At 34.0% G+C, this 18,949-nt stretch overlaps 1 protein-coding gene across 1 annotated transcript in view; it reads right to left on the reverse strand.

Annotated features, from left to right (window-relative positions):
- Window positions 1–18,949, reverse strand: part of LOC150100811 (serine/threonine-protein kinase svkA-like) — a 230,343-nt gene that overhangs the window by 91,192 nt on the left and 120,202 nt on the right. Inside the window, exon 5 of the mRNA XM_090401906.1 lies at window positions 74–231. Coding sequence (XP_090258032.1) covers window positions 74–231 — 158 coding nt within the window. The remainder of the gene's footprint in view (window positions 1–73; window positions 232–18,949) is intronic.

The raw sequence follows: 18,949 nt of genomic DNA on the forward strand, positions 1-18,949 counted from the left end.
CCTCTTGTGTTTGGAATCATTAAAAAAAGGATATTAAAAACTCTTAAAATTATTATGGAAGCGCACAACTTACTTTAGAATCATAAGCTGCTTGTCGAATTACTTCTGGTGCCATCCAAAATGGTGTGCCAACAAATGTATTCCTTTTACTTGTAGTATTTGTTAGCTGACCAGCAACACCAAAATCTGCTAATTTAACATCACCCATTTCTGACAGTAGAATATTGGCAGCTGCATATATAAAACAGAATTTTTAAGAATGAGTTGCAACATTAAAAATTCATAACACACACACACAATATTTTAAAAATTATATTTTTTTTGAAACATTACTGCAATTAGATACCATGTTTAATTATTAACTTTAACTTTTTTTTACCTTAATAATAACAGAAAAATTCTTTGCAGAAAGTTTTTTCACTTGGTTATAAATTAAGTTAAAAATGCTAATATATTCTTGTTTAATCCTTTATCTACAAGTAAGCAAACAAAGTTTGCACGTGAAGTTTCTTCACAACTAGGCTACTTGTATATGAGGCTAATGACTTCCCATTAATTGCCTTAATATCCGATAATGCAAAGCACGTCTTTTTGAGAGTGAATAATGTTGTGCATTATAGGATATAGGAAGGGCAACTGCCCAGACCAGCTTTCACCTTTTGTAAATTAAAGGGTCTTCTCCAAAAACTAGGTGATTATTCAGATTAATAATCTCAATGAGTAATCTCAAGGATTTTATAACTCATTACACTCCATTAATCTCAGCAGCTGTTTAGCCAGACAAAACCTGCAGAAGCCTCAGCTCCACTCAATGGCAAGCAAAAATCCCACTAAGTCAAGTATCGACCTCTAGAAGCTACCAGCTGAATATGCTCATCTCTCATCATAGGGCCAAAATGAAGGCCACATCAATTGAGGCCATACCGTGGGCAGGCATCTAATAGAATGCAGTGACTGTCCTTTGTTTAAGCACAGATCTTCTCCGAGAACGCAGCCAATCCCCCAGATCACCCAATCAATGAGTGACTCAAAGGATCACTTAACTTGTTACTCAGCTGTTGTTCTACTCAGTGACAGGCCTGCCACCCTGACATCAAAAAGAAATGCTCATATTCCAGGGAAAGCATCTGCTGAAGCAGCACCAACAAATGCCACCTCAATGGATCCCAACCTGTGGGATCCATTGAGAGTCCTACATCCGTGAAAAACCATATCGGTGGCAGTCAGACCCAAAAGAGATAAAGGTTGAAGTAATGCAGAATTTACATGTGTGTGTGTGTGTGTGTATTCAATATACAAGTAGTGAAAAGGTGTCACACGATATTATTAAAATACTCTGGATTGGAGCAAGTAGTAGAAAGTTTTTCACTTTATTATAAATTAAATTAAAACTGTCAAGATTATGCTTTATCCAAGTGTAAATAAACAAAGTTTGCATGTGAAGTTCCTTCACGACTACGTCACTTGTATACAGAATAACAACTTGTATATATAGAATAACAACTTGTACATAGTGTGCTTTACATTATGGGATACAAAGGCAATTAATGTGTCATCTTCAGTTCCTATATACAAGTAGACTAGTCACTTTAAGGTTGCCCAACCTATCTTACATTATCAGCAAACAATTGAACACTCTTGTCAGATTCTTCCTAATATCATTAATGTATAGACTGGATAACAACAATGGTCCAAGGACAGATCCCTGCAGCATATTACTGGTCACCTTAAGTATGAAAGATTCACACAACTCACTGTATACCAGTTTTTGATACTTGTGTCCATCAACCATTTACTTATCCAAGTCAAGAGTTTATAATCCAATCCCCTTTTTAGAAATTATGGACTTTACAACCATGTTATAAATAACTTTTAATATCCTGATGTTTCGATCTTCATATTAAGATCCTTATCTGGAGCATATACAAATATACAGGACAAGCTAAGTTACATTGCATACAGTAAGCTAGAGAAACAATGAATTGATCACAAATTATTCTACTGGCATGACCTCTAGTGAAACAAAAAAAAAAATAAAATAAAAATAATTACTATTTATAAACTACATCAAGCTAAATTCTATTTATGATAACATGAATAAACATTCTTTCTTACAAATAGTTTTCTTTCAGTAACAATGATGTCCTATTTTTAGCATTACAATTGTTATTTTTGATTTAGGATCCTGGATTTTCTACAGTCCTGTTTATAGTTGCTCTTAGAGAGGAATGTTCCGTGGGTCGAATATTGTTAAAATGTGTTTATTTTAAATGTTATTACCTTCAATTATATCTTGTGTTCTGCGCCTTTCTAAAAAACTATAGTTATCTCATTTAAACCTTTCTTCTTAACCTTTACTATACCTCTGACTTATGGCCGCAAATAATATAAAGCTCACGTGTGTAAAACTTACAGAACAAAGAAATCACCTCAGGCCAGAGCCAATCTCTTTGTCTGATCCACTGGTGTTTATTCTCAACTGAATTTGGAAAATTTATTTAGTTTCTAGCTGTGCCACCAAATTCGTGGGCAGGAGTTGAATCTCCCTCTGAAAAAATAACACACAGTAAACCACATGGAACTTTTCTCTCTTAATTCTAAGTAAATCTAGCAACTTAAATTTTCTGTTATGCAGTCGAGACAATATCTACCTTTATACTTTTATACACAGGCTCACATAGATTCGAATTTATGAGTAGTGCATTGGAAATAGAAATCAGGCAAGTTATTTAAACAAGAAAACAATTTATTTAACATCAATGAAATGTACAATGGGTCAATTTTAAGTACTCATGTTGTGTCCCATTTTATGATTTTTATTCTATCTAGTTATTTCCCCTTTATCTATGTTCAACTATTATCTACGCATGAGATATCACCAAAACTTTTACTAATACTTAAGTTAATTCTCCCCTTAGTATCCCTAATATTTGTATTATGCTACACCTTTTGGGACATTTAGTTTAAGATATTATATACAAAAACAAGGAGAAAGAACTAAAATATGTCTGAAAGTGAAACTATGTTGCAGTCGGAACACTTTATTTCGTTTCTTAACATTTTAATTTCCCGCGTGATTAGGTTCGTAATTTTTCAAGTGGTGCATTGGACAGCAATTTCAGACAACTGTTTTATCATTGGACAAAAGATTTATTAAATTCCTTAACATAGTACAATTCAAATGCTATATTAAATATTTACAAACTGACATTAGCTTATCATAAATAATTAAGCTATGATCCTATAATGGGTATTACGATCATGCCGCCATACACATTCAACACATAAATTCATTTGACACGAACATATAAGATTAATTCACACTATTTAACTATCCAAACTTAAGTAGATTAACTAAACCATTTACTGCACTGACACATAACTATGACATTTAACTTTCTTATACAATATATTAGACATGCAAAATTCTCAGGACACTTAATTACTCATATAATATTAACATTAGTAAGCTTACTTTCATTATATTCTGTCATATAGTAAAGTCCTAGTATTGTTTTTTTGGTCACTTCAGCAGTTCAGTATTAGAATAATGATAACTAATACAGACGAATCTTAGTTAACACGAGATATATTTTACAGTACCTTTCATTCTTGAATTTTCCATATGGGCCTCTACCTTTTTCTGATCGAACTATCTTGGTATAACCTCTCCGATAATCTGTTTCTCCTACATTCCTTTTGGAATTGAACTATGCTTATGCAGTGTTAACCTCTCGTAATTTAGGACACACTTTGAATCATCTATATAACGGCTGTACAACTCGCGACGTGGACATCGATTTCTTTACTTCTTTCCCTTTCTCGTAGTTGACACTGGAGTTGAAACACAAAGAATATGCTTTCTTTTCTTTGACTATATGGCATTCCTTACTTCTTACATAGGAAGTACGGAATCGAAATCCCGCTCACTTTCGTTTCCGTGTTGTAACGACGGAGATATAACCCCTATCTTGCCAGTCAGGAAAACACCGTGAAATCCATACAAAAGAGCCTCGCGAAGAACCCTCCTGGAACAGAACCAAAAGCCAAAAAGAGTCTCCCCTTGGGGGAGGGGGGGGTTCTAACCCTTTTACACCCTCTCTCCTAATGGCACCTTCTCTAACTTCTTTTCTCTGCCCCCCTTTTTGACTTGACTTTACCGATCAATTAGGGTGGTGTTTTTCTGCCAAACCTCATTTGATCGGCGAGCCCGTAACAAAGTCTCAATCCGGGAATTGACCCAAAGCGATTATCTGTTGTTTTTCTTGTGCTAGCCTCTAATTTAATCCCCTTTCCAAAATTTTTCTATGAAATCACTTCATATTTTAATCTCTAGCCTCTCACATACCATCTCTTATGCCTAATCCTTTTCTGTCTTATTTAGTTAATTTTCTCTTTTATATCATATTACAACATTAATATATTCTTTCTTTTTGTTAGTTTCAACAAACACGTTTATATTTTATATATTTTATTGGATGCAAAAATATTTCTTTTTCTTTTAAATAATTCATCTATTATCTTTTATGCAGGGTTTTTAATTTATTTATTCTTCATGTTACACCATGATAGCTGAGAATTCTACATTCTTAAGATATCAGGTGTAACACTCAGTAAATTAGCTTCTATGCTTCAAATCACAACTAATAACTAAGTTTACAATTCAGTTCCTTATCATAATCAAATCTAGTAAGACCACGTGTCTATAATTTTCTCTCGTTAAACTTGGTAATACTCAGATCAATTTTTACATAACATTCTGCAGGTTTAGGCAATAGCTATAACATTAAATACACAATGTTTCACCTTAGATTTTAGCCAGACCTTCTCTCACATATAAAATACTTCAGATATCAGCATAAGGCCTCAAGTCCCTTAAATAAATCACCATCACAATCTTCTTATTTCTAGCTAAACAAAGGAAAATTCTTACTTTGAACAGATGTCAGGTCTTTTCTGAATGATCCCCGAAATCATCATGAATATCAAGGATTTAGGCCTAGCATGGCCTGTTCCGGCCTTAGAAGTCATTGTTGAATCGTTTAAGAGGACGTCCTGGTTTCTTTTTCCTAATGGCTTGTACTTTAAGGCTTGTTTTGGTAATCTTTCTGTTTTCATTCTTTGAATGTGTTCCATCCATTTATGTTTATATTTTTTAATTTTTTCTATTACTGGTTCTTGGTTTAATTCTTTCATAATATTTTCATTTCTTTTGTGATCAAATAGGGTATACTTTGCAGTTTTTCTCATAAACTTCATTTCCTGCTGTTGTTAATCTTTGTTTGTCTTTTTGTTTTATTGTCCACATTTCGCTTCCATACATTAAGACTGGTAGGGCTAATGTATTGTATACTTTTAGCCTGGTTTGTTTTTGAACTAGGTTTGGTTTAAATACAGAGTTAATTACACCTGTTATTTTTAAATATTTTGCAATTTTTATGTTTATATCTTTTTCATTTTCATATGTGATCATACATCCTAGGTAGTTAAATGAATTCACCTGTTCTAAGATCTTGTTATCTATTACTATTTTAGTTCTTGCTGTATCTTGTCCTTTAAAGGCCATAGTTTTTGATTTTTCTGTTGATATTATCATACCATAATCTTTGGATATCTTATTTAGATCAAAAATAGCTTTCTGTAAGTTATCTTCAGAATTTGTAATTATTATTTGGTCATCAGCAAAGAGGAGAGTGTTTAAGTTAACTGTAGGTGAACGTTTAATTCCTTGATGTAAATTTTTATTCCATTTAAGTAGATATTAAAAAAGAGTTGCTGAGAGGGGGGGACATCCCTGTCAGACCCCTTGGTTTATCTCTCTCGTATATGATAGCTCGTGATTTAATCTTATTTGTATTTGATTATTTTCATATATACTTGTGATAGCTTTTAGGATATTATTTGGTATTTGTCTTTCTTTTAATATGTTAAATAATATGTTTCTTTTAACTTTGTCAAATGCTTTTTCAAAGTCAATAAATGCAATATGTGTTTCTAAATTGTATTCTCTTCTTTTCTCTATTATTAATTTTAGGCAAAAGGCCAGGTCTATACATGATCGTCCTTTTCTAAATCCATTCTGTACTTCTAGAATGAAGTTATCGGAATATTTCATTAGTTTGTTATTTAAGATTCTGCTATATATTTTGTAACAGGAATTTAGTATACTGATACCTCTATAGTTTTGAGGGTCATCTCTATTACCTTTTTTAAAGATAGGAATCGCAATTGCTTTTTTCCATTCCATTGGGGGGAGGGATACCAGTTGAGTAAATTTTATTTAAAAATAATAAGAGTCTTTCTTTGTATCTTGTTCCTGCGTATTTACATAGTTCTGAACCTAGCTTATCTTCTCCAGGTGATTTTCTGTTTCTTGTTTCTTTCAGGCTGATTTCTAATTCTTCTTTAGTTATTTCCTTTTCATTTTCATTAATTGTTTGCCAGTTGACTTTTTTTAAAATATTTGTCTGTCCACAGTTCTATGTAGTAATTTAGAAATCCTTCTAATTTCAATTCCGTGTTTAATTTTATGTTTTCTTTGGTATCTGCATTTAAGTGTTTCAAAATCTTATATGCATTGGGTCTTATTTTATATAAATCATGTTCTAAATTAGAAACAAATTTAATCCATGATTCTCTATGTCTTTTTCTGACTTCTCTTTTAGCTATGGCTCTTATTCTTTTATATTCTATTTCATCTTCTAATCTTTTACTGCTTAACGATTTGTGATAGGCTTCTTTTTTCTTTTTGATTATTTCTTTGATTGTATCATCCCAGATCTTCAGTTTTATTCGTTTATTGAATTTTTTGGTCTTTCCTAAGCTTTCATTTGCTGCTGCATTTAGTATCGTTTTTATATTAAGCCATTCTATTTCTTCATTTTGTTTTATTTTATCCAGATATTGGTTAATTCTTTGTTCATATAGCCATTGTACATTTGTGTCATTCATTAGTCTAGTTTTATAAACAAATGTTTCAATTTTTCTTTCTGTTCTTGTTACCTGTAGCCATTTAGGTGGTAATCTTAATTTTATTTTAACAAGGAAGTGGTCACTGCTTATTTCATATCCTCTGTGAATTCTAACATCTAGTGAACATTTTGATGTCTTTTCATTTAATATGAAGTAATCTAATATTGATTTCCATCCTCTTGCTGCCCAAGTATATTTATGTATGCCTTTATGTTTATAGAAGGAATTCATTATTTTTAGGTTATTATAAACTACAAAGTCAATCAATTTTTTACCATTCCTGTTTAGAGTATGTTCTCCATGTATTCCTATATTATTATTAATTTTCGTGTTTCCAATTCTTGCATTTAAGTCTCCTGCTAAAATTATGTAATCATTTTTATTTATTTTATTATATATGTTTTGTAGCTGATTATAAAAATCAATATTATCCTGTTCTCTTCCTTCTTCTGGGGCATATAAACCAATTATTGTTAAATAGCCTCTATCTATTTTTATTCTAGCTTCTATTATTCTTTCATTCCATAATTTATAATGTTTTAACTGTTTTGAAAGGGAGTTATGAATCCAAATCATGACTCCTGCTTGTGCTCTTTGGTCTCTGTCAACTCCACTGTATATCACATTAAAATTTTCGGTTCTCATAGTTCCTTTTAATTTCTTTTTTGTTTCAGTGATTACTGCTATTTTAAAGTTTCTTTCATTTAATAACTGGTCAAATTCTATTTCTTTATATGCTATTCCTCTTACATTCCAGTTTGCTATGTGTATTATATTTTATCGTTTCCATTTTTGTTTTACCTTTTCCATTCCAGGGTTTTTTCCCATAGATTCAATCCGATTATCTTTTTCTGTCAGCTTACAAGTAGGATTATGTTCTCCATGTCAGGGGACTAGCCTGACGATGGAATAGTTCAGTGGTAGGGCTGCTACCTTAAGGCTTCTGAACTAGCCTTCTTCCGAATTTAAACCCATAGGAGGAATAGGGTATTGTTACACCCTGATAACCAAGAATGTAAAAATTTCAGTTATCATGGTGTAACAAGAAAATAAAAATATAAAATCCTATGTAAGTAGCTAATACAAAATATTTAAAGACAGAAAATATGCTTGCATCCAAGTAAAATAAATATAGCAGAAATTGTTTGTTAACTAAATAATGAAAAAGGAAATCTTATTACAAAAGAGGATATGAAAAAGATAGGTTAAGTAAGACAAAGAAGATTAGAGATAAGAATTTGTATGTGAGAGGCTAGTTTAACACTTGAAAAGAGGAGATTAAAATATTCAAGTAAATTCAAAAAGGGGGATTAATTTAGTATAGAGGCTAGCTTAAAACAAATGACGATCGCTCAACGTCAATTCCTGAAGTGAGACGTCGTCACGTGAGTGTCACGTGCAAGCGAACCGTAACAGGTTTTGGGCAGAAAAAACGACTTTAATTGGTGAGTGAGATCGACTACAGTAGGCGGGGGGGGGGGGGAGAGAAATTGAAGAAGGTGCTGATAGGGGCCATGCAGATAAAAGGTTTAGGAAACCCCCCCACAAGGCTTTTTTTTTTTCCTGAGAGTTTCTTCACAAATTTTTCGTATAGGTAACATGGGTTTTCCTGAGTGAAGTCGTAGGAGTTATCTCCGTCCGACGCAACAAGGAAACAAAGTGCAAGGGATGAGGAACGCCATATAGTTACAAGAAAGAAGAAATTGTCTATGTATCTCATCATCCAGTACTCGTATCGAGGGAAAGAAAATCCATACAGAAGTCCGTGCCCATGTGATGAGTTCCATAGTGATAGAATAGAAGATCCTGTGTGTGTCCTTAATTCAAGCACGAAAGGTATAGATCATGAAAACCAGGGTTCGTCCTAGAAAGGTAGTGTAAAATCTTGTATCAACTGAAATCGCATATAGTTGCAATCATTCTTAATTACTAGACAGTCGAAGATATACTAGGACTTTAGTACAAATCAGAGTAGAATGAGAGTAAAATAGTTTATATTATTTAATAAGCATTCGTGTGCTAGACATTTATGTATGCGCATAGTATCTTATATGAGAGTGTCTTAAAGGTCAAATGTATGTATGGGTATAACAAAAAGGATAGTTTAACCTATATTGTTTTGTAAGTTAGATAAGGTAAACTAAAAATAAACCTTAATGTCCATGGTATTATAGCAATATAGAGCATTCTGACTAGTATAAGGTTAAGTAAAGTGTTAATTTGTTCCAGGATTATGTGTGTATATTTATATGTATAAAGTCTGTTATGACGGCACGATCGCAAATTCCCATATAGGATTTTGCCCTAAAACTTATATTTTGTTTGTGTAATATTGTAAATTTTATTCTTAGTATTGAGGTGGAGAGGATCCAGAGGCGAGTGACTAAGATGATAGCAAGTCTATGGAATGAACCATATGAGAACAGGTTGAAGATTTGTGGGTTGCAGAAACTGGTTGATAGGCAGAAAAGGGGAGATATGATTGAGACATTCAAATTGCTAAAAGGATTCTATAAGATTAATTCAGAGGATATTTTTGAGATCAGGACTGGTGGTGGGAGAACTAGGGGACACCTATGGAAGCTGGGCAAGAGTGTGGTTAGCAGTGGTGTTAGAGCTGGGTTCTTTACTTTTAGAGTGGTAAATGAGTGGAATAAGCTGCCAGAGTCTGTTGTGGGTGCTATGACAGTGAACTAGTTCAAGGCAAGGTATGATAGATACTGTGAGAATGTCGTATAGTTGTGTGGACATGATGTTTAGGGCTTCCCTCAATGAGTCTAAGGACTCCCTGGAGTAGCCCGAAAATAATAATAATAATAATATAATAGAAATTGAATTGTACCATGTTTGAGATTTTAAATAAACTTTTGTTCACTAATAATACAGTTTTCGAAATTGCTGCCTAATGCACCACTTGAAATATGTACAAACCTAATCACGCGGGAAATTAATGTGTTAAGTTATGAGATAGAGGGTCACGACTGCTTAATAGTTTCACGCTCAGGCATATTTTTGTATTTTGTTCCTTCTTTTTGAATTATATATCTTAAACTAAATGTCCTAAAAGGTGCAGTATAATATAAATATTAGGGACACTAAGGGGAGAAAAAGCTTAAATATTTGAATTTTGTAATATCTCGTGCATAGTTAAGTTTTGATTAAAGAAAATACAGAGATTCACTTGAAAGGAGAAAAGGAAAGTTTAATAATCGTAAATAGGGACACAACAGTATATTGAAGGGGAAAGAATAGATTATAGAAGAATTATAGGAAGGTTTATAGAGAGGGCATGATCCCTGAAATCACTTCTTTCTATTACTGTCCGACTTTAGTACGGCACTTTGATATCATCTCCGGGATTTCGTGAGATCTCCTCTAAATATCGGCGAACATTTGGATCTTGACGGCATTAAAACTCGACATCTAATTTCTTCTAAAACTGTTTATCTTAATCACGTCATTTTCTCGGCACTTTCTATCTGGAACGCAGGTCTCCGATGGTGATTAGAAATCATTTCCCAAGATGTTATCAAAACTCTGCTGCCATAACATATGTCATATCATCATACTTCTCGACTCCATGACTTCGTCAACTTCTGGTCGGAACCCCACATGACCTCGAAACTTCTCGCTGCCCTGGGAACGGGACCGACGTACTCAAACTCCAATAAAAAGGCAGGACAAGACCCTTTTTCGACGTAACGAACCGCTATTTATACAGTCCTGATGATCTTCGTTTTTGCTTATGTCATCGTCCCCCCAAAGTACTTTGGTGGTTTGCACCCGTCACCCTCATCGATCGGTGCAATTAGTCGGGAGAACCCTGTGTACTGTTGACCTTCGAGGTTGCAGTTGCCCCAGGTCATTAGTTAATACCTTACTTAATCCGTCTGGAATTACTGGTGACTAAGAGGTTTCTTAAGACACAATTAATCTTACACTTATTTTTCTGTTCTTTTACAAAACCCTTTGAGGTGACAATAATCAGTAATACACAAATTTTATTATTTCCAAAATAAAAAATGTGAAAATATCTCTATTAATCCACAAGTAACTTTCTGGTGAATTTTGTTTAACAGTAAAATTGGTATATAAGGTAATTTTGTGTAAAAATCCTCCTATACACAATTTTACAATATATGCCTTCCATATGTTTGGGATTTTTAGACCATCGTTATTGTTCAGATTGGGGTGGTTGGTAATAATCTCACAGGCTTATTTGAATTTGCGTTCATACCATGTTTTGGTGTGATGGAGATGACTAGTGCTTTTCCAGTTCGAGTTATTTTGTTTGGCAAAACGCTTTCTACCTACAAAAAAGAAGGCAAAGCCAGTGGCTCGCCATTATCTCCCCTATTGCTAACTTTTATATGGAACATTTTGAGCAACTTGCTTTAGATTTTGACGATGTTTTTCGATTTTTGCAAGAAAACGTTGACGATGTTTTCGCGATCTGGTCCCATGGCTGCCAGACACTAGACACATTCCTTAGCCACCTAAATAAACAACACACATGCATACGGTTCACAATTGAGATTGAAAAACAGAACACACTTCCTTTTCTAGATACACTGGTCACACGTCTTCCTTCTGGCAATCTTTCCTTCACTGTTTACCGGAAATTCTAATTCTATGTAAGGTGTTCAAGAGCATGATCCGTAAGGCCAGCTTCACCATAATTATTATATTTAATGTGTCGTTTATGTTCTTTTTGTCTCATAGGAATTGTGCATCCTGTTTCTCCTATATATGGTATATTGCAGGTGCAATAAATCCGATATACTCCAGGGTAGGCCAGCGGTGGGAGGGGTCTTTGGATGAGTTGAGTAAGCTTTTTAATTTTGCAGGAGGCTTAAAGGTGGCTTTGAGGTTGTATTTTTGTAATATTCTGTTTACATTATCTGATATCCCTTTAATGTAAGGAATGGTTATAGTTTTATTGTAGTCTGGTTTGTCTCTGTTTTTTATTGAGGTCTTTTAGAAAATTTTTTTAATAGTGTTTTGGCTGTATACCCATTTTTTTGAAAAGTATTGCTGATAACTTTAAATTCATCTTTCAGTGCCTGTTCATTGGAGCAGATCTTCATAGCCCTGTTTTTTTTAGAGTTTTTGTGTTGCGTGGTGGTAGGAGTTTATTGGCCAGTATGTGTCGGTTTCGGGTAAACAGTGAAGGAAAGATTGCCAGAAGGAAGACGTGTGACCAGTGTATCTAGAAAAGGAAGTGTGTTCTGTTTTTCAATCTCAATTGTGAACTGTATGCATGTGTTGTTTGTTTAGGTGGCTAAGGAATGTGTCTAGTCTGGCAGCCATGGGACCAGATTGCGAAAACATCGTCAACGCTTTCTTGCGAAAATCGAAAAACATCGTCAAAATCTAAAGCAAGTTGCTCAAAATGTTCCATATAAAAGTTAGCAATAGGGGCGATAATGGCGAGCCACTGGCTGTGCCTTCTTTTTTGTAGGTAGAAAGCGTTTTGCCAAACAAAATAACTCTAACGCAATACACGTGCAAAGAGTGCAGTGATATCTGAAGGGAATTTGTTCTGTAAAAGAACGATTGTGTCATTTATTGAGACATTCGTAAAGAGGGCAGAGATGTCAAAACTGACTAATAAATCATCTTTATATAATATGTCTTTGATGATGTTTATGAAGTGTTGTGTGTGTTTTTGATAAAGGAGGGAAAATGACCTACCAACTCATTGAGCATTGCTGCTAATTTCTTGGCTATGTGATAATTCAGGCTATCTATCCCTTCGACTGCAGGCCGTAGTGGAGTGTTTTCTTTGTGAATTTTCGGTAGCCCGTAAATTCTAGGGGAATGAGCATAATGTGGAAAACGTTTTTTGAACATATCTTTGGGCCATGTGGTAATTGACTTAAATAGTTTCTCTGTTTTCTTTTTAATTGTGTAAGAAAGAATGTTTATTCATGTTATCATAAATAGAATTTAGCTTGATGTAGTTTATAAATAATAATTTTTTTTTTTCACTAGAGGTCATGCCAGTAGAATAACTTGTGATCAATTCATTGTTTCTCTAGCTTACTGTATGTAATGTAACTTAGCTTGTCCTGTATATTTGTATATGCTCCAGATGATGAACTTAACATAAAGATCGAAATGTAGGGATATTAAAAGTTATTTATAACACGGTTGTAAAGTCCATAATTTCTAAAATGAATGCTGATCACCGTGTAACACTAAAAGAAAGGATTAGGATAATTCATAGAGATTCAACCCACAAGCAATGCAATCAATATGGTAAGCTGAAGATTCATGTTTCTAGTTTGGTCAATCAACTGACTTTTTTAAAAGATGTAGGGACAGCAATATCATTCCGAATTGCATTGAACTAAAGAGAAAATTCACCTCAACAAAGGCGCAATGAATATACCACCGCATGGAGAAAGCACAACTCAAAGAACAGATCCAAGCTACCAGAAAGAACTTAGCCGTTACTCAAAACCAGCTACAAAATTAAAAATCGGAACTTTCAAGCTACGTAAACACAGATATCTGGATGATCCTGGAAAAGATTACGGACAACACAGCGAATTATATTCTTCAAACAAAGAAAGAAAACCTAATTTCCAAATTTTAAAGACTAAAAGATAGACAAAACCATCGGTCATATTCAAACTTCTCCACAGGGAACGATAACAACCAACCAGAAGCAAGAAACAACAGGAGCCACCAATGTAGTTAATCTATCCAAACACGCTTTAAACAAAGACGAACTCTTGGTACTTAATAAAGATCTAAATAACATAAGCACGTAAACACAAGAAAGATATTTAATTAACCAAATATTTCGGTCTGGAAATAGCAGACCATCTTCAGTGGCACTACAAGAACAGTTTTAAAAAAATACAAGGTGGAATACTAACAATAGATCGTTTAAAAATAGAACAAGTCACATGATGTTATATCACTAAGTATTAAAGGGAATATTTTTAAGCAGAGACATCATTGAAATAAAGATACTGATTAATAATATTAAATAACATAAAATTAATATGAATTAATGAGTTATCCTGATTAGACTTTCCCAGATTTTTTATATATACAGTCATTCCGATTCAGGTTAGAATGATGGAGTAAGGCCTCTATGCTTTCTTTTAATAAACGTTCAAATTTATAACAGGATCTATGTAAGAGGTGAGTTTTTGAACCAAAGAATGTTGTGGTTAGTTTCAATCCGGTGCTGAGCCAATCCAGATTTTTCAGGTTTGTTGTGATGAATGGAGGATTGATGTTCTTGGATTCTTTTTTCAAGAGAACGTCCAGTTTATCCAAAATAGGAGAGATCACAGTTGCAGGGAATTTGATAAACTCCAGAAAGAGACATAGTTGAGCATTTGTCTTTAGGAGAAGGAAAATGGGAAGATAATTTGTTAATAGGTGAATACGTAGCTGTTAACTCATATTTCTTCAGAATTCTGGCGATAGAAGATGTATGGAACTGGAACTCGACATACTGAATCTTTGTTGTTTTGTGGTGGATTATAAGAATCGAGAAGATGTTCAGTACTCTTTTCGGAAAAGCCATTGAGTTTCATGTGTTGTTGGATAGTATAAAGTTCTTTCTGTAGAAAAATAGAAGTAGAACAATTAGAACAATTAATTGCACCTGTAATTAAATCTGGATTGGCTCAGCATGGGATTGAAACTAACCACAACATTCTTTGGTCAAAAACTCGCCTTGTTCTATGTTTAAATGATCTATTGTTAGTATTCCACCTTGTATTTTTTTAAAACTGTTCTTGTAGTGCCACTGAAGATGCTCTGCTATTTCCAGACTGAAATATTTGGTTAATTAAATATCTTTCTTGTGTTTACGTGCTTATATTATTCAGTCTTTATATCACAAGTATCCTTAAAAGATCTAATAAAGGTCTAAATTTTGCCTGTACAAAGGTCTAAATAAAGGTCTAAATGATTCAGCTAGAGAGGCATGTGGTGATGTTGTGTGCAAGGGTAGAAAAATCAGAACTCAATGGTGGACACAGGAAGCTAAAGAGGCAGTGAAGGAAAAGAAGAAAGCATATCAAAAGTTTCTGGCAAATAAATCAGCTTGTGCTCTTAGAGAATACAGAGACAAATGTAAGAAAGCTAAACACTTTGTAAAACTAGCTAAACAAAAGTCATGGGAGGACTTTGGCAAGAACAAAGAAAATAAATATCAAGAAGGTGGCAAAATATTCTGGAGGTTGTTGAAGCTTAGAAATGGAGGAAAGAGTGCTGTAAAAGGAGTTAGAGATGATAAAGGTGACATGAAAATAGGAGAAAAAGATATCCTTGAAGTATGGAGTAATTACTTCGAAAAATTGCCAAATGAAACAAGCAGTGATAGTACATTGGTAAAAAAACACTCAACAGGCATACAGTTAGGAATACATATCCATACTTGAAGTAGAAAAATCCATCAAAGGCTAGAAATGTGAAAAGGCAGCAAGAGTAGATGATATTCGACCAGAAATGCTGAAGTATGGTGGTATAAAAGTCTTACAGTTGCTACACTGCATAGTTCAGCAGGCCTGGACAGAGGGACGAATTCCCAATGACTGGAGTAGAGCTCTCATAGTATCCATATATAAAAAGGGAAATAAAACTGAATTTGAGAATTACAGAGGTATTTCCCTACTGAGTGTTCCTCGTAAGATTTATGCCAGTATACTTGAGAAACGGTTGAGAAGAAAAGCTTGAAGAACAAGCTGGATACAGGCCAAAAAGAGGTTGTCAGGATCAGATCTTCACTTTACGACAAACAGTGTAGAAATCATGGGAATATAACAAAGATCTGTATTTAAGTTTTGTCAATCTAGAAAAAGCATATAACAAGGTGCCAAGAGAGAAGCTATTCAATACACTACAGTTATATGGTGGCAATGGGGCAGTATATCAAGCAATACTTAGTCTTTATTTGAGTTGTAAGTTAGCAGTTAGAATTGAAGGAAGTACAGGAAGATGGTTTAATGTTAAATCTGGTGTGAGACAAGGATGTACATTATCCCCTCTGTTATTCATTATCTACATGGATCACATTATGAAGGAAAGTGGTATTAAACGTGATATCATAATTAAAGATGTTAATGTCAGCATCTCTGTCAGCAAATTCTGAATAAATCCGCTACAAGTCTGCAAGATTCCCTGGCTAAAATGAATAACTATTGTAATAGATATGGTATGAAGGTCAGCAATAAAAAGACAAAGACAATGAAAATAGGCAGAATCGTTGAAAATGTCAACTGCATTGTGAACGGAGAACCTGTGAAATAAGTAAAACATTTCAGCTACTTAGGCATGATTTTTAGTGAAGATCATCATCATCATCAGTTGCATTAGTCTTGGGACTGGTAGCTCAGCAGCAATTTCCTCCATTCTGCTCTGTCATTGGCTTTCTTCTTAACCCTGGTAACTCCTCAAACCTGTGCTGTCTTTGACTTGGTCAAGAAAGCTTTTCCTTGGTCTGCCTCTTCTGATTTTCCCCTCTATTTTGCCTTCAGTTATTCTTTACACAAGTCCATGATGTCGAAGTATATGTCCAAACTACCTATTCCTTCTAATTTTGATCGATTTTATTAGAGTTCTCGTTTTGTTTATCTCTCTCAGGACTTGTTGGTTTGATTTTTTTTCTGTCCATTTTATTATGTTCATGCGACACCACATTTCAAAAGCCTCCAATCTTCTTACATCTTCTCTGCCTACAATCCAAGTTTTACATCCATACAGTGCAATGTCTTTACTAATTTTTTTTCAATTGTAGGTTGAGGTTTCCTGTTAAACTGCTTTTCATCTTAGAGAATTGGACTTTTGCATTGCTTATTCTTGATCTTATGTCTTCTCTTGTTCTGCCATCTTCTGGTATTAGGCTTCCTAAATATTTAAAGCTTTTCACTTGTTTTATTTGTTCCCCACTGATGTCTAGATGCTCTGTATTGATAGGGATTTTGCCTGTAACAATTATTTTAGTCTTATCTGTGTTGATTTTCATTTTATATTTTTCAAGGTTATTATTTAGTAATTCTAGCATTGTTTTTAACGTTCTTCTGTTTTCTGCTACAAGGCTATGTCATCAGCAAATCTTATACACATGACTTGCTCACCATTTATCTTTATGCCACTATTTATTTTATTTTTAGTTTCCTGAATGGTCTTTTCAGTATATAAATTAAATAAAAGTGGTGAAAGTATACATCCTTGTCTTACTCCACTCCTGATATTTATTATTTTCTCCTTATCATTGATTTTAATCTGTCCATTCTGATTTTTGTAAATTTGATAAATTATTTTCCTATCCCTCAAATCTATGCCGATATTAGTTAGACAATTTAGGAGTATTTGCTGGTTTATTTTATCAAACGCTTTCTCTAAATCAAGGAAGCAAATGTAAGTATTTTTACTAAGGTCTAATTTTCTCTCTATTATTGTTCTTAAACAGAGTATTGCCTCTCTTGTTCCTTTATTCTTTCTGAATCCAAATTGGTCTTCATCCAATAGACAATCTATTTTTGAATAAATTCTATGTTGAATAATTTTTAGCAGAATTTTGCTAACATGTGGGATTAAAGCTATTGTTCTAAATTGGCTGCATTTGTTTGCATTATTCTTTTTTGGTATTGAATCCCCAGGTGCTTTCCAGGTGTATCTTCTTCTTTTTGGAGCTTGAAATAGTGTATTTGCTATAACTAACTGTTTTTGTGTACAAAATTCTATCAATTGCTTTCCTCTTTCATTCCTAAGTCCAAGACCAAATCTTCCTGAAACATTATCATTGCTAAGTGTTCTCCCACTCATTCCAATCTCCCATTATTATTGTATTGTCTCTGTCTTTAAAGCTGCTCCAGATTTCTTCTATTTGTTCATAAATTTCTTCTATTTCTTCATCGCTACGTTGTGATGTTGGCATGTAGACCATTATAATATTAAGGTTTACTGGTTCATTTTGAATGCTTATCGCCATGATTGTGTCACTATAGTTAATTATTGTAGTGATTAACTTTCCAACTTTTTTATGAAGCATTATTGCAACACCTGACTCGCCCTTCTTTTGTCCTGAATATATTATCCGAAATTCTCCACTCCAGAAATCACCCTGCCCCTCCCATCTCGTCTCACTAATGCCCAGAATGTCTATTTCAAGTCTTTCCATTTCTTTTTTCACATTTTCTATTTTACCTGGTTCTAGTGAATAAGTACCACGATTTTGTTGGCTGTCGACCTGAGAAGCCCGATTACTTCTCCTGCTGGGCATGACTCCTTCAGTGAAGGCTCCATTGCCAATCTTGATTTCATTTTTAACTTCCATTGCTGCTTTTACTTGGAAATGTAATGTGGTGGTTTCCCCTTGCCTTCCACATTGCAGTTTTGTAACATGTATGCTACAGGAGGTTAATACAAGTAGCGCTGCTGCCCACTACTATAATTATTAGTGGTGATGGTATTTGTGGTGATGTGATAATTATTAACACATTTGTGGTAATTATTAGTGGTGATTATTAGTGAAGATGGTAAATTAAATATGGAAATAGACAATAGAATCAACAAAGCTGGTATGGTAGGAAGTCAATTGCATAAATTCATGGAATAAGAGAGAAATTAGTCAGAACACTAAATTAGCTGTATACAAGACAGTGTTCAAACCAATTTTAACTTATGGTTCTGAGAGTTGGGTCACAAGTAAATCACTTGACCAAAGACTAGAGACCGCAGATATGAGGGTCCTGAGAAAGATTGGAGGCATGACATGAACAAATGGCATCAATACCAATATCATTAAAAACGAGGATATTAGGAAAGAACTTGACATTGTCAGCATCCAGGAATGCGTTAGCAGAGCTGGTCTCAGGTGGTATGGTCACTTAAACAGAATGGGCGAGGAAAGATTAGCAAAACAAGTGTTCTCCGCCAGGTTGGCAGCAAAACAACCCAGAGGAAGACCAAGATATAGGTGGATTGATACGGTACAATGTGCCTT

The sequence above is a fragment of the Typopeltis vanoorti genome, chromosome 12 (assembly GCF_054136105.1).
Source record: "Typopeltis vanoorti isolate ZY-2024b chromosome 12, IOZ_Tvanoo_1.0, whole genome shotgun sequence".
Classification (NCBI taxonomy): Eukaryota; Metazoa; Arthropoda; class Arachnida; order Uropygi; family Thelyphonidae; genus Typopeltis; species Typopeltis vanoorti.